This window comes from Cotesia typhae, unplaced genomic scaffold (assembly GCF_013202065.1).
Source record: "Cotesia typhae breed Kobodo isofemale line unplaced genomic scaffold, CoteBio_Ctyphae contig_48, whole genome shotgun sequence".
Classification (NCBI taxonomy): domain Eukaryota; kingdom Metazoa; phylum Arthropoda; class Insecta; order Hymenoptera; family Braconidae; genus Cotesia; species Cotesia typhae.
Genome location: NW_027423756.1, coordinates 10625086 through 10649209, shown reverse-complemented (window position 1 = coordinate 10649209; position 24124 = coordinate 10625086). Strand labels below are relative to the sequence as shown.

The 24124-nt window shown below is 32.8% G+C and overlaps 2 protein-coding genes and 1 long non-coding RNA gene across 5 annotated transcripts in view; 1 reads left to right on the top strand and 2 right to left on the bottom strand.

Annotated features, from left to right (window-relative positions):
- Positions 1–24124, top strand: part of LOC141529640 (uncharacterized) — a 163959-nt gene that overhangs the window by 138156 nt on the left and 1679 nt on the right. Inside the window, exon 7 of one of the 2 annotated variants that reach the window (XR_012479629.1) lies at positions 20157–20377. The exons of the other annotated variant lie outside the window; for it this stretch is intronic. This is a non-coding gene — a long non-coding RNA (uncharacterized LOC141529640). Of the gene's footprint in view, positions 1–20156; positions 20378–24124 lie in introns of those variants that run through there. 2 annotated transcript variants of the gene reach the window in all.
- On the bottom strand, positions 15340–20149 carry Spz5 (spatzle 5 Toll-1 receptor). Of its 2 annotated transcripts, none has more exons than XM_074246278.1 (6): positions 19922–20147; positions 18535–18701; positions 17403–17618; positions 17189–17317; positions 16891–17121; positions 15340–16286 (listed from the first exon to the last, which is right to left on the bottom strand). In XM_074246278.1, the coding sequence occupies exons 1-6, from the start codon at positions 19949–19951 to the stop codon at positions 16115–16117; spliced, it is 945 nt and encodes a 314-aa protein (XP_074102379.1). In that variant the 5' UTR covers positions 19952–20147; the 3' UTR covers positions 15340–16114. The 2 variants fall into 2 exon arrangements, with proteins under 2 accessions (XP_074102379.1, XP_074102380.1); XM_074246279.1 differs by lacking the exon at positions 15340–16286 and adding an exon at positions 16422–16740 and having other exon boundaries at positions 19922–20149.
- Positions 21273–23936, bottom strand: LOC141529579 (uncharacterized). The gene is made up of 2 exons (XM_074246191.1): positions 23855–23936; positions 21273–23629 (listed from the first exon to the last, which is right to left on the bottom strand). The coding sequence occupies exon 2, from the start codon at positions 23616–23618 to the stop codon at positions 21510–21512; it is 2109 nt and encodes a 702-aa protein (XP_074102292.1). The 5' UTR covers positions 23619–23629; positions 23855–23936; the 3' UTR covers positions 21273–21509.

Sequence of the window (24124 nt, the reverse complement as noted above, 5' to 3'; positions counted from 1 at the left end):
TGGTTGACATGCATAGTACTTTAAAAATCCAAGTACATTATTAAATATTTAAACTGTGTCTAATTCCAATTTTTTTAAATTTTGCTTCTAATTAAAAAAAAATTAAATTGTCAATGAAAATCGAAATGGACAAGGTTTGCTAGTTTCGTATAAAAAAAATTGAAATTTAATAAAGAAGAGCAATAAACCCTTTTAAAGATGTGGGTGGCCAAAATATTAGCCCGAAAAGAAAAAAAAAGTAAGGATAAAAATGAGCAACCCCTCAGAAAAATGGGGCACAGTGTCGGCATTGAGAGACTGAGTCGCTCTCGATTGAAAAGGGCACGCGTGTAAAAATTGGGGGCCGCGCGATCCCCGATTGAGAGCAGGGCAGAGTAGTGTCTGAATACCTAGAGTAGCAAGAGCAGGAGCTGAGTTTCCGGTGTACCACGATACTCGGAGAGTCACCCTCGCCGTGCCCAGGGGTCCTTCGCAGGGTTCCACTGACTCCTGAGTAGACCTAATACGACCCGTATACACATTACACATTACACTAGATAGTGTCGAGCCTGTTGCTAGCATGCCACACCCTTTTTCCAGAGCCCACAACAGACTAAACCACCGACATGCCGTAATAGTAAGTCCTTATACTCATGTAGATTACGCAAGAGCTGAAGCAAGGTGCCATGTGGACTACAGTTACCCCTTTTCATTTCGTCACTGTACTAGTCTACTAATCGTTCACCTCTTCCACATCCACGTACATCGTTCATTCGGCACACATTCGCAAAAGCCCACACGCACGTAAATTCGTCTGAAGTCTTCAGTCTGCACTCTACACTCTACACTCAATTGCACCTGGAGCTGCTGTTGTTATTACCCCTATTATTATTGTTATTATTACAATTACTATTGGTATGGTTGTGCTGAAAAACGTTTTTCTTGGTCTTTTTAGAACCCTCTGTACTACTCACAGACGTTTATGTTTTATTTTATACACACGTCAATTGAGAAAAAGAGAATTTTAAATTGTGAACAAGGCTCTTGACTTTTTGCTTTTGCATCTTGATATTCTTCTTTGCTTATAAATTCATACAATGATAAAAAGATTTATTAATATTTAACAAGCTTTATTCACTGTTAATAAATTATTTTTTAACAGTAGATGATTTGATGAATATTTATTAATCGTCGATAAATTCATCCATTAGTGTATTAATATTTTTTTTAATAATTCCAAAAAAATACACTTAATAATTGATATCTTTAATTATTAGATACATTTTATAAAAATTATATCTTTTATCCAGTAGTAAATCTTCGAGTTGAATTAAAAAAATATGCATGTGTATAATTAGTTTTGCTCTAAAATCCTTGAACACTTCGCAAACCCATGACTTTCCCTACAGCTGTCTTTTTACAGTCTGGTTTTTCCTGCAAGTAATAAAACCCAAAAGGATTATAGTCGATGGGACGATCCTTAGTCCAAAATTATAGGAACGGGCACGTAAAAATTACATGGTCATATTTAAAAAAAAAAATTGATCCCTCCTTTTTATAATAATCAAAGATTCACATTTTTTTGTAGTATTCACTGTATCTTATATTTTTTAAAAAATTAACTTAAAAAGACATATTTAGAATCTTTACAATTATAAATCCTTAAAAATACTAAAATCAATTAAAAAATAATTATTATTTTGACTTTTATATAAATTTGTTAGTTACTGCTACAGACTACTCGTACAGACGAGATAAATTTAACAACTTGAGATGATGGATAATTTATTTAATAAAAATTTGAAACTCGGGCCGAAGTAACATCTGTAGCTATAATTCAGGGTCTTTTGTTACCAGTAATAAAGTGTGCCGGGTTTTTAGAAAATCCAAATAATTAGGGCGTTGTTACCTCCGTGTTTTTGACCTGAGATGACCGTATTTAATTTTTTTCTTCAACACATGTTGGGCGCTATACTTTCTTTTATTATGTATTGTTCTCCAAACGCTATCACCTTTACATTTTTTTACTCCGTAACGTTAATATATTACATAATATAAAAGATTTACCATTACCCATAATACAATATAATATACCACCAGAACAGAAAACAACAGCGAGATAATGTTAGCCTCGATAAAAATTCTAAGATAAAAGTAATGAAAGGCGACATCTTTTTATTTTATTTTCACAATTGAAGTTATCATCTCCGGGTGTTCTCTCTTACTTAGCTGGTGCCTCGTACTCGGAAACATTACACCGGTGTTATGTGTTGTAAGATCGACTTATCGCGATCGATAGTTATAACGTTAGTTGTTGACAGTCTCCAAGGTATCGGCGAAGCTCGTTCCGAACATCTGCCGTATTCTCGGGGGTAAAATTCAAGCGTTACGAGAATTTCAACCATTACATTGTAACACGTTCATTTCATTTCATTTCATTTCATTTATTCTTATTATCGATCGCATCTACACCGTCATCGTCATCACCATCTCTATCATGGCTCAGCAGTACGAAAAATTATCCGTTTCATTTGTACATAGAAAAAAAAAAATAACTTGGTTCAAGTAAAATATTTTTCTTAAAAATTTTAGTCTTGTTTCTAAATATTTATCTCTAAATTGAAGAAAATTACAACTTTTGGATGGAAATTTTACGACTTACAGTTAATCGAAAAACATTGGCGAATAAAATTAATTAAAAATACGGCTGTTGTTTACTGACGCGCCATCTAGTGTTTAAATTTTAATTTAACCCGAAAAAAAATTTTTTTTTTGGTTTTTGGAATGAAATTAATTTTTTTTTTCTGTGTATAAAAATAAAAATAAAGATCATAACAGAAGTAATAAAATATCAATGATAATAATTACTTTATATGAGACTTTGATCTCCCCATTGCGGGAAAGCAGCGTAAAAGGTCAGCGGTCAGCGTAATTGCAATTAAGATTGAGGACGAAAGGAGTTAAAGTTCGATTCTCCGACCTTTACGGTGGCGGGCGATGGACAGCGTGATATAACATACGGACAAGAAGGACTTGGATCCTACAACAGGAGTGGAGACAGAGTAGTGACACGGGGTCGGTTGGGTCTGTCCTTTCTTGGCGGGTTATGTTGTGAATGGACGGTCGACGAAGTGTGTTACAGCAGACACTCGCTCTGGGTCTTGCGAGGGTGTTGATTCGAAGCAAAGGCCAAGGGCGCTGGACGGTAATAGGGGATGATCACCCTGTAACACGGATAGTGTGGTGATGCTAAGGGCTTTAACATTATCATTGTCCGCCTTTACAACTACCGTATTATTGCTCTATTTTCTGTAAATATGTAACCTTATGTAATATTGATTTACTTTTAAGTGTTACATGTTTATTAGGGTGGGTCAAAAAAATCGAATAATTTATTTTTGACTCGAAAATAAAGAATACTTTCAACAACTAAAAGTTGTCAATGATTCAGCAGAGCGAGCTGTTGCATTAGTCAGTGAATATAATCAATGCTTGACAAAAAATGAAGAACAATTCCAGTACTTATTGCAAGTTGTCAAAGAACATCAAAAAACATTCCCAAATTGTAATAAAAGAAATTATTTATAGTAATAGCGTACTGTTATGTTAAAAATATAGACAATTATATTGCAATTGATAATTCAATAAAAAATTTATCTATAAAAAAGTTAAATACTGGTTGTTTCTCACTTGATTCAATACTTTTCATATTAAATTTGACAAATAAATATGTCATTCACTTCAAATTAAACTTATCATTGGCTATATGTCGAAAAAAATGCTCTAATTTCTTGTTTTAATGCAATCAAACAAGCTCAAGACTGAAAACAATATTAAAAAATTGTTTATAACATTTCTTTATCGATCGAAACTCAAATTTATGTAAATTTTCCTGAAACTCATAGTTTAAATTAAAATTTATCGAATTATTGATCAAAAACTGGAAATATTGATATTCGTTAATGTTTGACGATGAATATCTCGTAACGGCTTCACTTAATCAAAAAATCATAAGAGACCATTTTTGTAGAGCAGTAAATTTCCTACAAAATCATGAGTTCCGCAATCCGAAATAATTTTTTTCATCGACTTATAAAATTCATAATAAAAACGAATATTTTCCTTAAAATAGCCAAACTTCAACTATGAATATCTTTTAATCGGTTGAGTTTTTGAAAAAGTCATAAGAGACCTTTTTTGTAAAGCATTCAATTTCTCACAAAATCTATGCCACGGAATATTTTTCCAAGCAGTTGGAAGCGAGATATAAATTTTTTTATCTGATTATTCGAAAAAAATAGAAACCCGCAAAGCGGAGGACCTTCCCGTTATAATTAAGAGCTTATACTTGGAGAGAATTCTTTTTAGGTGTCTACGAACCTATTTTTCAGAGTATAAAGTCAAAAATAAATTATTCGATTTTTTTGACCCACCCTAATGTTTATTTAATCCAAAATTTTTTATCAGAAAAAATTTCAAATCTATTTTTGGAAGTAAATACATCGAAAAATTAAGACATGGAGAATTTTTTATTTTTTTACAATCTTAGTCTTTGAAAGTTTTGAGAATGTGATTTGATAAATCAATATAAAAAAGTAAATTAAATTTTTAAACTAGAAAATTTTACACTCCGGTCTTTACTTGAACTAAAAAAATTAAGAAGACCAAAAAAGTCTTAGAACACAAATTTAATTACACCCAAAATAGTTATTTTCTTAATAATTCATAAATATTTTTTTGAATCAAGAAATTTTTTTCTGTGTGAAGACAAAAAAAATTATTTTCAAAATTTCTCTTATCTAAAAAATGTATTTTAAAATTTGGTCAAAATTTATTATAAATCCATTAATAGCTTGAAGTAAGATTGAATTTTTCATAACCAAAAGTAGTGAAGCTTTAATCCCAAACAATTTCCGCATAACAAAATTTTTTTGTTATTTATTACATCATTACTTACAATCATAATTGAATGAATATATATGTGTGTAACTAAATGAACTGATGTACTAACAAACAAATTGCCAGAGAAAGTAAAAAAAAATGATCCAGTTGACGTAGAGCTCCGTGTAAAGGACACTATACGGGAAAAGGGAATGAGTAAAAGAAAGAAGAAAGTGCGTAGGTGGCTCAGTGACAGCTCGAATTATCTCTGAAGGCCAAAAATTCCTAGTACGGTATAGTAGTGTGGTATCGAGTTCCACGTGCCACGTGCCGTATTTTCCGCGCCAACAAGGACACACGTTGCTCTCTCACCGTTTTCCTCCTTCTATTCGTGCCGCACATCTATACTATATACAGCAATATACAGCGAACGGCCCCACCTACACCGCTCACCTATATACTTATTCTCCCGTGCTTTGCAAGCTGTCCGAATTTTCACGAGCTTTCCACCCAACTATTTTTCTTCCTCAAGGTTACCTTACTCAAGCACACACCGACCGGTAGCTAGCGGTTTAGTGAGGTAACAGGAATTAAACTCCCAACTCGCCGATGGTATGTGTTACATAGAAGATCCCTGTACGGGTAGAGTGCGAGGGTCGAAAGTGACCTATGTTACGCAGAAATTAACCCATTTATATAAATGTAAATACAAACAAACAGAAATTATATATTTTTACACAGAAAAAACAAAGTCGTAAAATTTATTCGGATTTTGATTACTTTTTAGTGTTTAAATGGGATCTTAGAGTCCGGGGTAGAAACATAATGTGAAAAAGTATTAAAGCCAATATTGAATATTGAAAAAATAATAAACATTCAAGTTGAAATTATTAATTATTATAATAAATTCTATATAATTTACTAAAATTTAATTTTATCATTTAATTACGATGATTTTCATAATAAATCTTTTTCATGCTTAATCTTTTAAATTAAATATTTATTCAGGCTCTAGTTTTCATTGGGAAAAAAAAAAAAAAAAAAAAAAAAAAAAATTGCTCTAGGCCTAATATCACGAGATGAGAAAAAATTATTTTCAGCTGTGACTTTAATGTTTACACTTTTACAAATTCTCACGAAATAAAGCGCTTAGACGTTTAAATAGGAGGTCAACGTATCCTCGAGGACACAGGGATCTGCTGCCGAGTCATTTCATGCTTGACAATTGGGAAATGCTGAGATTCATCCATCCAGAGTAAATGGACATCATTTCCCGAGACTGATCCCTGCCAAAGTGCATGAATATATCTATTGTAAGAAGTAAACATATATAATAATACTTCTGGGGTATCCTGCTGGGTATCCGAGGATCTCATATACTTTTTACTCATTTATATCCGTCAGACTTTTACTTTTACTTTGTATAAATCGTAAATACTCGTACTTAGTAGCAACATTATATCGAGTATCGAAAATCTTCTTTCGTCTTTTAAACATGTCTGATCGCAGGAGGCTTTATTTTGGCAACCAAAGCCCCAGGATTTGATATTTACGGTACGCTCCTGCAACGCGGCCGTACAACTGAAAAGAATTGTCGGCTTATATCGATCGCTCCTGATAATAAGTACGGACAAATATTATCGATCCATGTTTTTCACACCCTGAAGCTCAGGCAGATAGATGCTGTAAAAATTAAAAAATAAAAAATTAAATTTTGATTCGGAAAATTAGGAATTAAAAAATTTAAGCTTTATAAATTTTTTATTTACTCAATTATATATATAATAATACTAAATTATAATTGTAAATAAAACATACTTTAGTAGAAAATTGATTTTCGTACTCAACTTGGCAATTTTTTATCAAAGTAAAGAATGGATTTTTAATCCAAAAAGTTTATAATTTTTGTTGATCTCAAACTAAAATTTTTTCTACGCCTGATAATAATTCTTCAACAAAACTTTTCAAAAATATATTCCACCTTAGTTTTCCATAAAAATCCCTGATTTGTAAACAAATTTAAAAATTAAAAAACGCTCATGAAAATTCATGAGTAAAATTATTCAAATAAATTCCCAGATCGGTCTTCAGAAAAATAAAACAAAAAATTATTATTATTATTATTATTATTATTTGTTATTAATTGCTCAGGGGGGTTTTCCCCGGAGTCCGACTCTCCGAGGGCCCAGCCTGAGCGCCATCCATTACTGCTGCACCACTCCACACAACAAGGCGGTTAGTGAGTGCAGCAGGCCAAATTCATTTGCCTAAGTAGACGCAGGGATCCCAAAATGACAGCCTTTTGCATCCGCACTGCTAGAGACACGGCTGCTGAACTGCAAGCCGGTATCTTCGCAAGTGAAGACACAAAAGACTGTTTCATCCCTCCAAGGACGCCGACAACCAAAACGACGAGCTTGACACGGTAACCTGGGTACAGTTTGCCAATTTCAAACAGGAGATCCTGATATATCTGGTGTTTGTGCTCTTCTTTGGCCGAGATATTGTATTCGGCTGGGGCCGAAAACTCAATGACATAAATGTCACGAGTAGCCTTGTCAAAGAGCACAATATCAGGTTTGTTGTGGTCAATCCGCCGGGTTGTTGCGAATGGTATGTTCCAATAAATTTTGGAACTGTCATTCTCAACAACCTGCGGAATATCTCCTGGCAGATAAGGCAGCACTGGTGTCTCATCGATACCGCAGCTATATCTGAGATGATAATAGAGTACTCGCAGGGCAGCATTGTGACGCTGTATGTAGGCACCCCTTGCCAGCACAGGACATGCCGACAAAAGGTGCATCAGCGTCTCCGGATGTTGTTTACACGTCCGACAGGACGTGTCCGGAAGCTGCGCCTGGAGCACCTTGCTACGGTATTCGAGAGTGTTGATAACACCATCTTGGCAGGCAAATATAAATCCTTCGGTCTCGGACATCAGGCCAGCTGACTTCAAGAAGGAGAATGTCAGCTGGGTGGACAAGCCATGGTCACGGACGTGTTTGAAATACACGCTGTGCATGGACTTGTCCATGTGTTCACCGAGGAGTTTTTTTTCCTCGGCTATCCTGACGACGCTCTTGAACTCCTTTTTCGGGAGTTCAATGAGAGCGTTTATTTCTCCGAGACCTAAGGTATTTGCCGCGTAGATTGCTGCCTTATACAAGAACGACCCCTTCCGCGCATTTTCATGACTATGAACAAATTGCATCAGGAAGTCGTCCTCGTCTGCTGTGAAATTGGCAACCTCGTATTATTATTATTATTATTATTATTATTATTATTATTATTATTATTATTATTATTATTATTATTATTATTATTATTATTATACCCTTCCAACTTTTACACTCAATATTTTAGGTTCATATTGAGTCTCCGTATCTACATACTGGCATTATCATATACAAAATTACATAATAAATATACCCGTGATAGTAAATGAATTCGAAAATACTGTATAAACGGAAAGCTTCCGTGAAATATTATATTCCCATCGTATATATCGTAAAATACTCGAAACCCAGGCTTTACTTTTCTTCTCTAAAAAAAAGTTTTATATATCTATATCTGTATCTATAAAACATAAAGTAAAAAAAACCATTCAATATTTTACGTCGAAAAAAAAAAAATTCCGCAAACGACGCAACTGCGTAGTAAATCAAGTAGTTCTAAGTCACTCATAATGATTTTTTTTTTTTCCGAGGCGTACGCACACCCGCACAACCACCCCCGTCCTCCGCAACACTTACTCTATCTTCGTCTAAATTTCTCGATGGGGTGAAAGAAGTAAAGGAGTCAGTCACGTTCAACGCATTGAAATATATATAACATCCATACATATACATAAAAAAAATATATATACATATAAGGCCACACATCTTGCATATCATAACATACTCTCATAACTTTTTAAACTTAAAAAAATCCTCGGAACTGAACGCATACATATGAACACGCCATTTTGACTATATCGTACGTGCGTAAAGAAAGTCTGCAACTGGTGTGCGTACTCTTTCACCCTTATATTAAATATACATGTACAGACATAAAATACCTCCCCTTAGTTGCTTTCCTCTCTGTTCATCAGTTAAAGTCTGTGGTAGTGTAGATACACGGCCAAGTTTCGCTCACTCTTCGTCTCTCCGTCTCTCTCTTCTCTCCCTCTTTCTCTCTCTCTATTACTAGTGTTCGTCACAGAACGCGCTGGGATTCTGCGATCAATGCGTAGCCACGATGTTTCCATGGCAACCGTGCGCGTAACGCAACGTCGTGCGCCAAGTTAAGAGAAAACGTTCGTATTATATCGTATATATCCTATCGGGTTTCGGCTCGCACAGCATCATGCGTGTACGCAATAAAAAAATACATTACTCTCGACCTCAACTAAAACTTCACGCCGTCTCTCTTCATATCATATTATGTAGCTTTATTTGTCGTATGAACTATATATGTGTAGGAATAATTTCTGATATAATACTCAGTAAACGCACGGTCTTTGTACCACCGCTTCCTGTTCCTTGGATTTTTAAGTTTATTGCAAGTTTTAAAAGCTTGCGCGCGCACTTCAGGAATTTAAGATCAAAGTTCACGAAACCATCCCCCTGGATTTCTATGTCCTGGCTATGTACTTCCAAAGAACTGATTTACACTCGGGTGAATGTTAGAAAAATTTTTACTCATGATATTTTTTATTTTTTTAAGTGCTAATTAAAATCAATTTATTTTTTGAGAGTTTAAAATTTGAATTTTAGATACAATATTTGAGAAAAAAATTACAACAAATCATATTTTTTTAAGGGATTAATTTTGTACAGAAAAAAAAAATATTATGAATTTTTTTTTTTATCTATAATTCTTACGACAAATTTTTAATGAAAAAACACAAAATTAACAAGAGCTTTTTTGTAGAAAATAAATTAACAAAAATTAAATTTTAATGTCAAGATAAAATTTCGGAGCTATCTTCCCACTAAATTTCCCAATGAACAGCGTAATAATAGTAAGATCAGGACATTATCACGGCGCAATGCGTTTAATGTATTGTACCAGAAACCAGAAAGGGTATCGATCGAAGAGCAATTTATTCAGTTTCTTACATTTTAATTTATACAGGACTTTGTTTACAAATTTTCCGTTATAGAGTCCAATCAAATAAATTTAATTGTAAGCTCTGTGAAACAAAAACAACAAAAACTGTCTATTCTTAACCTTAAGTCCAAAAAGAAATTGAGCAGATTTATTTTAGAACGAAATTAATAATAGACTGAATCTCTTCGTAAATATAACAAAAATTAGTGCGTCAGAATTTATTGATAAATTGTCGAGTGCAATATGTATGTACGTTGTATACATTTAGTGATGGACATTGGGGTGTAGAGTATACAATATAGCAAGGAAAGAGCAAGCATCAGTTTCGGGAATAGAGTGAATGTCAAGAACAAATGTCATGGGCGACACAGGGCGCGTGGGCACCGAATTCGCTGATACTACGGCGATCGATGCTCCGCAAATTTCTACTCCGAGAAGACCACGTGGACTTTCAGTAGGGTGTTTTTATTTTGTGGCCGCTGGGCTCGATAGTAAACAATCGACGGACGCCAATAAAAATTTATAGATTGAATCCATACTTTTATTAATCCTGCTTCCGTGTCAATTTCGGAGAAATGGAATCAAATTAAATAACTCGGGTATTTTTGTCTTTGGCTCCGGTCAACATCGGTCAACAACAAACAGTTGTTTGTTTTCTAATTTATTAATATAAATCTAAATTGGTTGTTTATTTTTATCATGCTACAATCGACAACCGCAATTGATTAATATATAAATACCGGGTGTATTTTAATAGACGACAAGTAAAGCTGCTGGTGGTTTTTTTAAACGGGCAGCTCGAGAGTATGTAGTCGTGTTGGTGCGCCGGGTGAAGATCGGTGGTTCCTCTTCTCTACTCAACAAACACCAGCATCAGTTGTGATAAAGTCACAAGCAGTAATTATGAACGATAGTAGGTAGGGTAAAGAGAGGATATAATTGTGATTGATGGAAAGACGGAAGGAGAGGAAGGGGCGGCAAAGAGCGAGGGGCAGGAGATGACTTCCTTTTAATCTCAGCACAGGGACTAGTATAGTTACACCCGAGTAATATAACCCTTTGCCCTGCTAGTGTTGTCTGACGCTGACGGTTAATACAAGCTGCGATTCTATTATGCTCTGATCGACGCTTAACCCAGACGTTTGCTTGGTATGATGGACAAAAGACAAATAAACTTTTTACTAACTCCTGCCTGCTGGACGTGATGGAGAATCAGCGGTCTGGTGATGATCAGTATCAATTAGATGCTCGAAAATTCAGCTTTTGGTAGAATTCATTTTTGATCAAAAAATTGTTTTAAGTCAAGAGAAAATTTTTACAGAATAGAATTAACGTGATTAAAGAGAAAGAATTCTGATCAAACCAGAAGAATTCTAGAACTAAGAAATTTTTGTTGATTTTAATTATTTCATAAAATTGATCTTATTTGTATCATGATGACTCTTTAGTATATCTAACAAACAAGAGGTTACTAAATTTAGTAAATAGACAAAAAATGATTCACCTTATCACTTCGAATTATTTTCAATAAAGACAATCGATCGTAAGCACTATTTATATTAGTACGCAATAGTAAACAAACAACAACTGCGTAGGTAAAAAAATGTATATAAATATTAGGGTGTGCCAAAATGTAACTTCCTTGATGGACTTTATAAAATTGGAATTTTCAGTTCCGCTTTTGAAATCAGCTGTGTTTAGGCCTTTCCTAAGATATTTTGGGGTAAGACGATAAATTTGATTTTCATAGAATTTTTTAACTGGAGCTTAGTTAGGGCACTTCCGCTGAAAATTCAAATTTTCGCCGGAAGTGCCCAATTAAACCTCCTGCTAAAAAATTCTATGAAAATAAAATCTATCGTCTTACCCCAAAATATCTTAGGAAAGGCCTAAACACAGCTGATTTCAAAAGCGGAACTGAAAATTCCAATTTTAAAAGGTCCATCAAGGAAGTTACATTTTGGCACACCCTAATAAATATATTCAGTGCAATATATTATTTCATCATGCTCCCTTTTATTTCTGACCCTCCCGCGATGTTGAGTTGAATTTTTCTCGCTACAGCCTTTTTCCTATTCTCATTTCTCTTATCCTCTCGTGATATCCTTGAACGGGGATTCCGAGAGAAGAGATCGACGCAGTTTCACTGTCATTCACGGCTTAACCCAAATATTCAACCACCTAATACATATACCTAATACATATAACGCTCATCCCATGCCAATGTCATCTGTATATCTTGCTCCTAACTCCGACGATTTACTTTTTCACTCTCCTACAACTTGTCGGATTTATTACCGGTATTTTTCCTTCTGGAAACAACAAATATTAAAAAATTTATCGATCTTTTTTTCCTCTTTGTTTTTCTTCATCCCCCTTCTCTCTTTTTATATCAATAATTAATAATAAATGAGTAGTAAAATAACTTATTCATGAAAATTTTCAATTCAAATTGGTAATTTAAAAGCATTGAATAATTGGTGAGCCATGAGCACACTGAAAAATAAAGTGAACTTGATTTAAATTAAAAATTCTTAAACCAAGAAAATAATTTTGAAGAGTTTATTGTTAATTAAGACAAAAAATTATTGAATTTTTTATTTAAATCAAAATGATGAATTTTTTTTATTCAAGAATTTTTATCTTGAGTCAAGTTAATTTTATTTTAAGTGTAAGAATAAGACTAAAGGATAAGAATCAAGCTAAGGTTGCCAGATCTCCATAGTAAGAATAAAACTCGACAATTCTTAAGAAATTAATTTCACGTGAGTTACTCTTTGTTGGTGTGCCTGTAACAAGTGCTCGAGCTTGCAGCGACTTAAAGTCTCACTGAAAAAAGTTCTTGTATCCGAGAAAGCTCCAGGAACTTATAAAACAAGAGCTTGAAGTAGAAATGAACGCGCTCACGCTCAAGGGTCCTCGAAAAATACGCTCTTACGCTGTAAGAACAAGCAAAAGTCCTCTCACATCACGTCCTACATCCTACATTTGTATATTTATTCCTACTCTCGACTTGCGGGGACACTCCATAACAGAACTTGCAGGACGTAATTGTACATACATATATATACAAATATATACGTACACAAAGTGCGTAACCCGGTAGAGCCTATTAGCACGATAGAGCAGAGCGGAAAATATCTCAGGACTCGCTCGGTCTCGCTCTACAGAGTGCTCTGGAGTATTGCGTAGGGGTGCGCGAACGCATATAATATAAAGGAAGCCCTTCCGGCATCCTTGCCCTCCAACCCCTTTACCTCGTCTAGGGTATATTCACCCATATGCACACTGTTAAATCAATCTATATACATATTCACACATTTCATATTATATGCATGATACACTGCATATATGTACTGAGCACGTGCATTACGAGCTATTACTATCACTGTCCTAACGATGATCAGTGTACGTCACAAGTTTTTTCACTTACTGCGGTATGCGTACTTACCCTCGCACACTGAATCCACCCTTCGGCAGGTGGGGGATACCAAGGGGAGGGCTTTCTGATTAATACCAAAAGTGCATAAATATATCCACGTTGCACGAGCAAGTGTGCAAATGAATCGGGTATAAGTATTGAAGTACTTTTATGGAAAAACGCATTCAATTGCAACCGATAGCTTTTTACGAGTTTCTACCCTCGATGCTTTTTTTTTTCTTTTTTTTTAATTAAAATAGACTTTTTCTAAGAATTAATGATTTTTTAATGAGGATACAGTTTTACCGGCGTATTAATTTTAGCTATTTCTTTTAATAAAATATTTTAATGATAAATATTTCATTTTATGAAACTTTATCGGCCTTTTTTTTTTTTGTTATTTTTAGTGCTTTTTAATTATGTAAATTGTGAATATGTGTGAATATGTTTTGAAATAACTTTAATTTGTTTTTAATTTAAAAAAGAACTATTTAAATCATAAATTTCTAAAAATTGTATGAAAAATTAAGAGTGAGTAATTTTCAATTAAATTGAAGAAAAGTTTATTATCATTAATTACAATAAAAACAATGATTTGCAAAGACAAAGAAAGTAATAGTCGAGTTGAGTATTTTTAACTCAAGAATAAATCGTCCTATTTTCCAAGCCTTTGATGATGGTGCTCATTAGTTTGTTCACCTCATTCTGAAAGCTCCGCGGTGATCCCCTGCCCTGTTATTCTGTACAGTTCTCTGCAGTGCCTCATACTCAGTAGAGAGTAGAGGCTCTACTACGTGCTATGCAGAGTCCTTGGTTGCGTGTACGTCGGGATAAAAAAGATTGTGCGAGTGAAGTGGCATCATTGCGACCCGGACTCTCGAGCTCGGGCGCCCATCTAGTGGAAAACGGCGAGGGTCGCCAAAGTAAAGCTCTACCACGGAATCGCGGAGGTGACCGATGCGTAATAAATAAAAGCAAGCTGGGGTTCTTTCACCACCACCATTTTCCTCGCCACATACATACATACATACATCCATAAAAGCAATAATAATAACAACAACATGTAGTTTAAGTTATGTGTCACTCGTTTCCTCTTTTTCTATCTTCTAAGTGAATTTTATCGTTCACCGAGTTTTTCCGTACGAGAAAACTTAACCCGGTTTTTTATCTATTCTATTTTTAATTTCAGTGCATAAAAAATTTTCACATATTAGTCATTCATTTATTGGTTAATTAACATAAAAGACAATTTATAAATATGTTTATATGTAATTATGAAAAAGTTTTAATAGTTTTTTGTCACAGTTTTTGCGCTGTAGAAATTTTTTTTTTATTATTTTAAAAAATATTTTATGTAATGAGATGATGGAAAATATTACAAGGGAACTTCAACTCCATCTGTAGGTTGTGATCACTATCACCCGAATCAGTTTTACCATCCAGCAAAATATCAGATAGTTCTAAATGGCGCTACCAAGTCGGGTTTAAATTAAAAAATGTATGCGAATTTGTTTTGCTTATGATAAAACAGAAGTAATATATATATTTCAACGGAGCTTTTTTATTTAAAAAAAAAAAAAAAAAAAAAAAATATAGTTTCTCAAATATAAAAAAATAAAAATTACTCATCTGATAATATTTTATGATCATAAATTATTTAGAATTTAAATTCCATCGGGAAAAAGTTAACTACGATAAATAATAAATTCTACTTCAAACATTAAGATTATGATTTTAATAATTAATTTTTTATTTTTGATGGTATAATTTTACAATTATTCGCTATTGTTGATTACCTATTTAAAACAGAAATTTTTTTTTTAAATACACAATACATGATTAAAATTCTTCGGTTGACTTATAGTCGTCATAATTTTAAGAATTGTAAAATGTAGGAATTTATTATTAAAAGAATGAAATTTTCTTAATAATTGATTTTATTACATCAAAAAATTTGTTTTATACATTCAAAAAAAAAAAAATATTATTACTGTAAAATATTTATATTTTTTAAAAGCTTGCTCACAAAACTGTAACAAAAAATAACTTTCATTTTTTATAATGGCAATATTAAAAATTATTATTTGCTCAGACCTGAAAGTAACATCTGAATTTATTTATGCTTGCAGAGCACTTAACTTACAAATATAAACATAAAAAAAATTAATAATGAATAAAATAAAAGTAAAATGATTGATGACACATCAGTTTGGATATTGACTTGTAGAGTGACTCATTATAAATACAAATTATAACTGTTTTTGTTGGCGAAAAATTGTCGAGTCAGCCTAATGCTCGAGAATTATTATTACTATTTTTGTTATTATACAATAGTAACAATTATTATGAATATTACTCAGATAAATTTTAACAATAGAGCGAACGTTGAAATAATTCAAGTAATAGCAGACTTATTGCAAGAAAGCAACCGGTTCAGTGTCATCACTCATGTATTATTCATCTTCCGCTCAACACCTTTCTCCTGGGCCTAGATATCCGCGAGTCATTGCACTGTCTGCCTCACACTTTGCAGGAACACGTTCGGCCGGAAATGCATTTAAAAAAACAAAACAAAAAGGGAACGATAAAAATGGTCATTATGTAATTTAACTTTTTTTTTTGACGGAATAAATTTTCTGGCGTCTCGGCTGTAGACTCTGGAATTTCTGCGCCAACTTTTCGGGAATAAATTTACATTTACATTTACAATTATAGTAATAATAAATCGTGAAGTTATTGTTAAAAATTAGGAGTAATTAGACAGGAACAGCCGTGAGGAATCCAGAAGACGTCTGTGTAAAGGCGATCGCCGGAACCTTCTAAAGCAACTAGACGTTTTTGGACGTACTTTTGCTCACACTTGCTGGTGTATCCTAATGGCAAGCTACATATTCCATTGCACATTGTTGCTCTGGAAATTTTTAAATACAGTTAATTTGTAGCAGGATTGTCAAAAATAGATTTTTTTTAACAGAATTCAGGAAGGTTAATCAATGCATTCTTTTAAAAATTATAGTTAATACTTAATTATAGTTAATAATTTTATTTTAAATAAAAAATGTCAACTTCTCATACTAAATAATGCACAAGCTTCATTTTTAGTAAATTATCAAAAATTGAACACAAATTAATTTTTTTTTTTTTTTTTTTTTTTAAGTTATTAACATAATTACTAGCAATCTTTTTTAAACGCATGTATTATTATGGTTTCGTTATATTAAAAGAATACAATTAATTTTTTAGGTACAGCTGTCCTATTACTGCTGTTCAAATATTATTATATTTGAGCCGACAAAAATAATGTATCGTCATTGTCTAATTATTGGTTTTAGTTACTTAACTGCTTCATTATATTTATGTTTACACTGAAAAAATTTAACAAAACGAATGAAATTATAAAATAAGTACTAAAAATTGAATTAAGATTAATTACTTAATTTTTTTATCTCAATCAAAATTTCCTAAATATTCTATAAAACGCAAATAAAATTTGAATCGTCAAATAAAAAACTTACCGGCAAATTTCGCTTTTAATCAATTGCGAATAATTGTCACGTGTATGTGGAAGATTTACGATGTACATCCAATTGCCTTTATTATTCAATCCAGCTCGTGGTGTAATGTAATTCGACTCAGTGGGACAAAGATCTATGTCTTTGGGGTTCGCTTGTCGTTTCTTGAAATTTTTTTGAGCGATATCCAAAAAAGAATTTTCGCGAATTGAACGTCCACTTGGGTGATCTTGTCTGAAAATATTCAATAAATAAAAATAAAATGAATATTATTATTATTTATAATGGTTACAAAAATTACCCAACTGGCACCCAAGGCTCCTGATTGAATTCGTAAGGATTTAGTTGTCTGGAGTTTTCCGTTTCCTCTTTCTCAGTAGCATCTCCGGCAAATTGGTTCGTTTGAGGTACAGGTCGAGGGTATATGTACCTAGAAATAAGATGTACCTGAAGTTTAAAACGTTGAAAAAAATTTTTTTTAATCAAATCAAATTTTTTATCAGTGTGAAACTCACCCCTTGTCAGAAGAATTGATTGGCTGAGAAGGAAACGGATACTGAGGTGCTAATAAAGTGACAGGTTGGTAAAAATGTTGGACTTCTGGTTTTGGATAATTGTATCCACTGTACTTAAGCTTCAGTTGGTTAGTAATTAATTCGGTCTGCGTTTCATCTCTGAGTATCGTTGCAAAGTTGTAGGTGCATTTTTCGACCAAAAATTTAATCAGTTGCCTGTATTAAAAAATTTCGTACAAAACAGAAAAATTGATTTTAAAATACTGTAAAAGAATTATTAAAAACTAAGACAAAAATTCTTGGTAATTGGTACGGTAAATTTGAATGACTGACGACTACTCATTGCAATTGTGAATAAAAGCTTATAAATAAAATAAAAAAGTGGCAACAGAGTTTGTCTTTACAAACAAACTTTCTCTGGACACTCAGGAGACAGAATCACGTCAAGAGGTCGTAATTCACATGTTTAATTCATAATCCACGCCTGTTTTCTAATTCGCGTTAACTGTTATTTATAAACACAGATCTTCCGCTATACTGGTCTAATATATTACCATACCATTTAACAACTTCTGTAGTATGTTTTTGTCTTTTATTTTTAAATCAGCATAAATAAAGTAAATATATTTCTAGTCTAAATAGACATGACCTCCAATTTAAATGTTTTTTTTTTATTTATTCGCAACACATAAATGTAATAAAACACACAACATTCTACCTTTCTTCTTATTATACATGCGCTTACCTCATTACATTTGGTACAATGAATAAAATTTACGTTTCTCGAATATATAAATTTTTTAGAAGAAAATAAGTCAAGTGTAATAAGTGAATCAAAAAAAATGATAATAAATGCCGGGAACTGAGAGCTTAATCACCTGTGACATCATCTCGCAGCGATTAAAGAACTTTTTTCGGCAATTGAAGAACAGGTGCTAGCACTAACCTACTTAAGGATATTATTTAATTTTAATTGCGTTAAATTAAAATTATCAGACGGAGTAATCGAATTTTTTTTTTTGCTTAAAATCCACATCAACTCACACTCCAAGAAATGGGAGTAAAATTCACTCCTGATTTTTTACAATAAAGATGTTGGAAAAAATAAATAAAAATAGTGAAGTTATATTACTGAGGATAATGATCGAGCGACTCGCAGAAGGTTTGTCCAGGCTTGGCGCATCGAGGCGTATGCCCAGGCGGTGCAGGCACGAAGGGCTCGTAACGAGGCTGATAGGGACACCCGTAGGAGTCGCAGGGTTGCCGCCAATTACCCCTCGCGACGTTCGTCACCAGCATCTGTAACACGTAATGTAACGGATAGTTCAGTACTTTACTATTAAATATACAGCAGTCAGTCATCCAAGAAAACAAGTAGGTAGTTCGAGTACGTAGTACCGGAGAAAAGTTGCGTGATTGTGCTCAGCTGAGCATAAATTTTCGCTGAGGAATTAAGATCATTACCGTCGACAAATTAAAGACTTACGTTTAAATTATTTTCGTTTGTTGTCTATTAAATTACTGCTATTACATCGGATTATGTTTATTGTTTCATCAGCGCACTATTTTATTATCAATACCTGTTATTACTTCAACTACTTACTGGACCCTTTCATTATTAGTGTAATTGTAATTGCTTGTAAGACAATTGGGTATTAATTTTTATTTGTTGAATTTAAGAAGTTATGATTCTTTTTTTTTTCTTGTTTATTAATGTCTTTCTTTTTTAATTTGAAGATATAATTTTTTTTACTCTGAAAAATGTTATTTTTCAAATAAATAGACTATTTTTAATTAGATAAATATTTTTAATATACAAACTTCATAATTATTTTTTTGCATAATTCAAATTATTATATTTCAACAAATTGATCCCACACACACATAATTTTTTTACAAAAATAAAAAAGGAGATTAATTTATCACAAATAATTAATTTTCTACTCTCATTTCATACTAACAGGACTCATTATCCCCTTATAAAAATATCAATTACTAAAATTAAATATTGCTTAATAAATAACACCAATCATACTTTACAACCATAATTATAAATCTAAACTCCATTGATGTAGAAATAATTGAAATGTAATTTCATCAAGAGATTGGTATCAAACTCGAGTAATATTAAAATAAAAAAAAATTAAATAAACTCTCTCTACCAAATAAAATAAAAAAAAATTGCGTATTATATATAATATACCGCAGGCTTTTTAAAACCCGCAATCCATCTAATCGCGTATAGAATGATTAACACGTTCGTCAGAAGTCAGCACAATCACTGGCTCTATTATCGTACAGCCGTCTCACAAATAAACAGCCTTAATAACAAAAAAAAAAAATAATAAATAAAGATAAATACAAAGCCATAAGTAGACTTTCATGTACTTTCAAAAAATACATTGATAACCATCAATTCTAATGCGTAATAACGCTCTGCTCCGCTGCCTCTATATCTGCAACAAACCCCAAGAGCCTCTCCATCTAATCACTCACAGTAATAATTAATTAATCCTTACCAGCGTCGATATAAATGTCAAAACTTTCATTGTTATTTCTTGAATTAATATTGAATTTTATAAAATCACACAAAGGAAAAAATAAATTTATTGCACATTATTTTGCAACTTGTCACTTTTATTAACAGGGAGATAAATGAGATGAAAAATTAATTAATTAATCAGCATATTTATTTTTGATAATTATTATTAATTGTTCACTTTTAATTATTTATTAAAAATTTTTGAATTTAAGACACGTGGTCTGAAGTTTGAATTTAATGTGGATTGACTCGACTCGCGCCTAAGAGGAGGAGGACGAGACTGGACGATTTGGAGTCTATCATAGACATGTACAAAACGTTTAGTTACACGAGAGGTGTGAGAGAGCATGTATATATTTAATAAACACCAGGAGGGGCTCGAGAATATAATACAATATTACTTTCACTGGTCAATGTAGATAAGATGTTTTTATTTTTTTATTTATTATTATGTAGCAATATTACTCAAATAAATATTTAATGAGTCACTAGTCATTGATGCCCTTGTGTTCAAATTCGCTACAGATCTCAAGTGATTCATGACCTTGTTTCATTTTCAATTTAATTGTTTGTAGTTTCAAAAACTCGATATAATTTAAAATCTACTTAAATGTGCAGTAGTGGTTAAAGAATAAAACATAAAGGAATAAATTTAACAAAAAACATTAATTTCAGACGTGAATAATACCCAGTGACATATGTATTGAAATATTAGATTATCAAGTTACAGATTACAGATCTGTACATGACAGCTGTGTATGCAACTGCAGATGTACTAGATACCAGTAGCCTGGAGCTATTATTTATTTTGTTTGGGTTATTAATATTGTATGTGAGTACGCTGTTAAAAAAAAAAAAGAAGCAATTTTTTTACTAATTATTCGAAGCTAATTTCTGTGACATTTTAATTTTTTAAAATATTTTTTACATATATATTATTATGCGGTAATAGTAGACGATAATGGTGATGATAGCTAATGAATATTTATTGTTTTTATTTTGTATAAAGACGAAGTTGAATGGAATTATAGCCAAGTTAAAATGGACTGTTTAGTTTGTCACTTGTTGCTTTGACATTCAGATTTATTTAAATGCAATCTAAGACAACTGTACAATGCTATCTGATTAATCTTCATCGGATCTCTTTAGTTTATTTTCATTCAAGCAATGAATAGACCTTGCTTTGATAAACGACTTGCAAGAATTTATTTATATTATATAAATCATTTTTGTTAAGCAAATATTTTTTTATTGTATGTTACCTTTTCAACTTTATATGATTTGTTGGATAAAAATTTCATTATTTCAAAAAAAATTACTCAAATTTACTGAAATTCAAATTACTAATTTATTTAAAGAATTAAATACACCATAATTTCATTATAATCTATTGATATTTTCAATATATCAAAAAAATATGCTTACAAAAATTTAAACATAAGCTATAAAAATATTGAAATAAAAATTTCAAAATAATATTATTTCATAATAATAAATAATAAATATTATTTCAACAAAAAATTTTTATAAAAAATATAAAAATATATGGAGAAAATTTTGAACATTTATTTTAGATCGTATGACTCATAAAAATCATAATTGTTCAATCTAACCCGATAAAACTCGGCTAGATAATCTCTCACCCAAGAAATTGGCTCAGAGTCCAAAATTTTAGTTCCTTTCAGATCAAAATAGTGTTGGCAGCCGAACGCGTGTTCAGTGAGTGCGTCATCAACAATTGCGATCGGATAGTTCAAATCGTGCCAGTGTTTCTTCAAAGCACTTTTCAACTTGTACTTCGTGTGTCCCACGAACATATAATCGCACTCAGAACAAGGAACTGCATAAATAACGCAGGATTTTTCATAAACCGGAAGCGAATCTTTGTGTCCTCTAAAAAGCCAGGACAAATTATAAGAGTTTTTAAAACTGAGGCAAATATTGAATTTGCACATCGCTATCTTTAGCGACTCTGACAAATACTTAACATATGGCAAGCAGACGGATTTCTTCTCTACTTTTACAAAATTACCTTTTTCGACAAGAGCGACATTGTCGATTTCCTTAGCTCCCAAATTTCGTGACCGAAATCTCAATTGTGTGACCCGCCTGTTGATAACATCCTTGATCAGTTTTATCGGGTAGTTATTGTTAAGCAGCGACTGTCTCACGAACGCCAAATTTTTTAAATGAAACTTGTCCTCAGCCAGCAAAACAGCTTTGTCAATTAAACCGCGCATCACGCTGACTTTCTGCACCAAGGGATGATGAGACTCGTAGTTCAAGTATCTCCCAGAGGCTGTAGGTTTTCTGTACCAGTCAAACTCAATCCTGCCAGTGTCAGTGCGGATTAAAGTAAGCTCCAAAAAATTAATCCGGGAATTTTCCTCACACTCTACAGTAAACCGTAGCCTGTTGTGGTAGCTATTGAAAGTTCTCAGCGCAGACTCCACTTTGTTTTTCGGCAGAAAAGCCAAAATGTCGTCGACGTATCTTAGATAAAAGAAAATATCGGGAGCCAGTTTACCGAGACACTCGTCCTCTAAATCTTCCATGACGATGTCGGCTGCTACTGACGACAACGGCGAGCCCATTGCCGCGCCAAATATTTGTTGGTAGAAACACTTGTTGAACAGAAAAGCAGAAGAAGTGAAGCACAGCTCAGTCGCTTCGATGAACGACTCCAAATCTATGTCAGTGTAGCGTTTTATCACGTTCCATCGCTTTCTAATCCCTTGTTTCACCAAGTCCAAGGGTACGTTTGTAAATAACGAGACCACATCCATGGAAATCATCAAATAGTCTTTGGGTAACTCCGCGCTCGTCAGTATTTTCTTCAGTTCCAAACTGTTTACTGTCTTGAATTTAACATTCCGAAAGTTTTTCTTCTCAAGAGCGTCAAGCCCGGGCGAAGGATGTTTCAAAGCCGTCTTCAAGATATCTTGCAAGTATTTCGCTAAATTGTAAGTCGGAGTATTGACGAAAGAGACGATTATGCGAAAAGGAACGTCCTTTTTGTGGATTTTTGGAAGGCCATAAGCGCGGGCGATTGTTCCGCTTCTTGAATGCAAGTGTCTTCTGATCCATCCGGGGATAAATTCCATTTCCCACCAGGTCTTTACCAACTTGTTGACGCGCCACTGGAGGTGCTTCGTCGGGTCGTACTTTATAGGGCAGTATGTGTAAGGGTCGCTGAGTATATTCATCATTTTTGAAATGTATAAGTCCCGACTGACTATCACAGTAACGTTCCCTTTGTCAGCTTTCAGAAATATAATGTCGGGGTTTTGCTTCACAAATTTAGAGGTCGTGCGAATCTTTCTCAACAGCTCAATCGGAGCCTCTGGTTGTCGTAAGTAGTTATTTATTACATCTAAATAAGCAGCTCGCACCGCGAACTCGTCCTCACGGGGTAAGTCTAAGATACTCAGCTCCAGGGTAGTCATCAGACGCTCCAGTGGAATTTGTCTATTTTTGTGAGGAAGCCCGAAATTTTTTCCCAGGCTGGCCAGTTCTAGGACTTCTGCAGGGATTTGCTTGCTTGTCAGGTTGATTAGCCATTTTGATTTTCCAGTTTCTGGAACTGTGACAATTTTTTTCACAAGATCGTTGTTTTTATATAAGTTTTTAATTTGTGTAGAGTCTTGACGCTTGATATCTTGGCATGGAGGCATTATTGCTCGGTCTTGTTGAGTTGAAAAGAAGAAAATGAATATTTAATATTAAAATTAGTATTTTTTTATGTAAAAAAAAAAAATTTAATAAATTTTTTTGAGCAATTATTTCTTATACACTAAAAAAGTAAAAAAAAACTAATTTTTAAATAAATTAATTTTTCGACCGTAAAAAATTCTATAGCCAAAAAAATTAACAACTTGAAGACTATAAGTATGGATTTTAAACAACCTACGTATTAATTAATTAATCAATCAATCAACACTACATTTTTTAAATAAATATATAACAAAAAAAATATTTTCACTAATATTGACAAGTAAAAATACGACGTCATTGAGGTAACTGAAAATGTAAACTAAAATAAGACTCAAAATATACTTAAAATTAATTATAGTCTATCAATATAATCCGATTTAATTGTTCGCACATTTAAATACCTTGTTTGTTTCACTGTTGAGTTGATAAAATACCAGCTGAAGAAAATAAATGAAATTGGTGGGAA

Excerpts from the sequence above, each read along its gene's own strand:
- LOC141529579 (XM_074246191.1), bottom strand. The coding sequence starts at position 23,618 with ATGCCTCCATGCCAAGATATCAAGCGTCAAGACTCTACACAAATTAAA.
- Spz5 (XM_074246278.1), bottom strand. The coding sequence starts at position 19,951 with ATGAAAGTTTTGACATTTATATCGACGCTG. Across the intron at positions 18,702-19,921 it reads TGACATTTATATCGACGCTG|ATGCTGGTGACGAACGTCGC; the intron begins GTAAGGATTAAT and ends TACGTGTTACAG. Across the intron at positions 17,318-17,402 it reads ATCAATTCTTCTGACAAGGG|GTACATATACCCTCGACCTG; the intron begins GTGAGTTTCACA and ends TCTTATTTCTAG.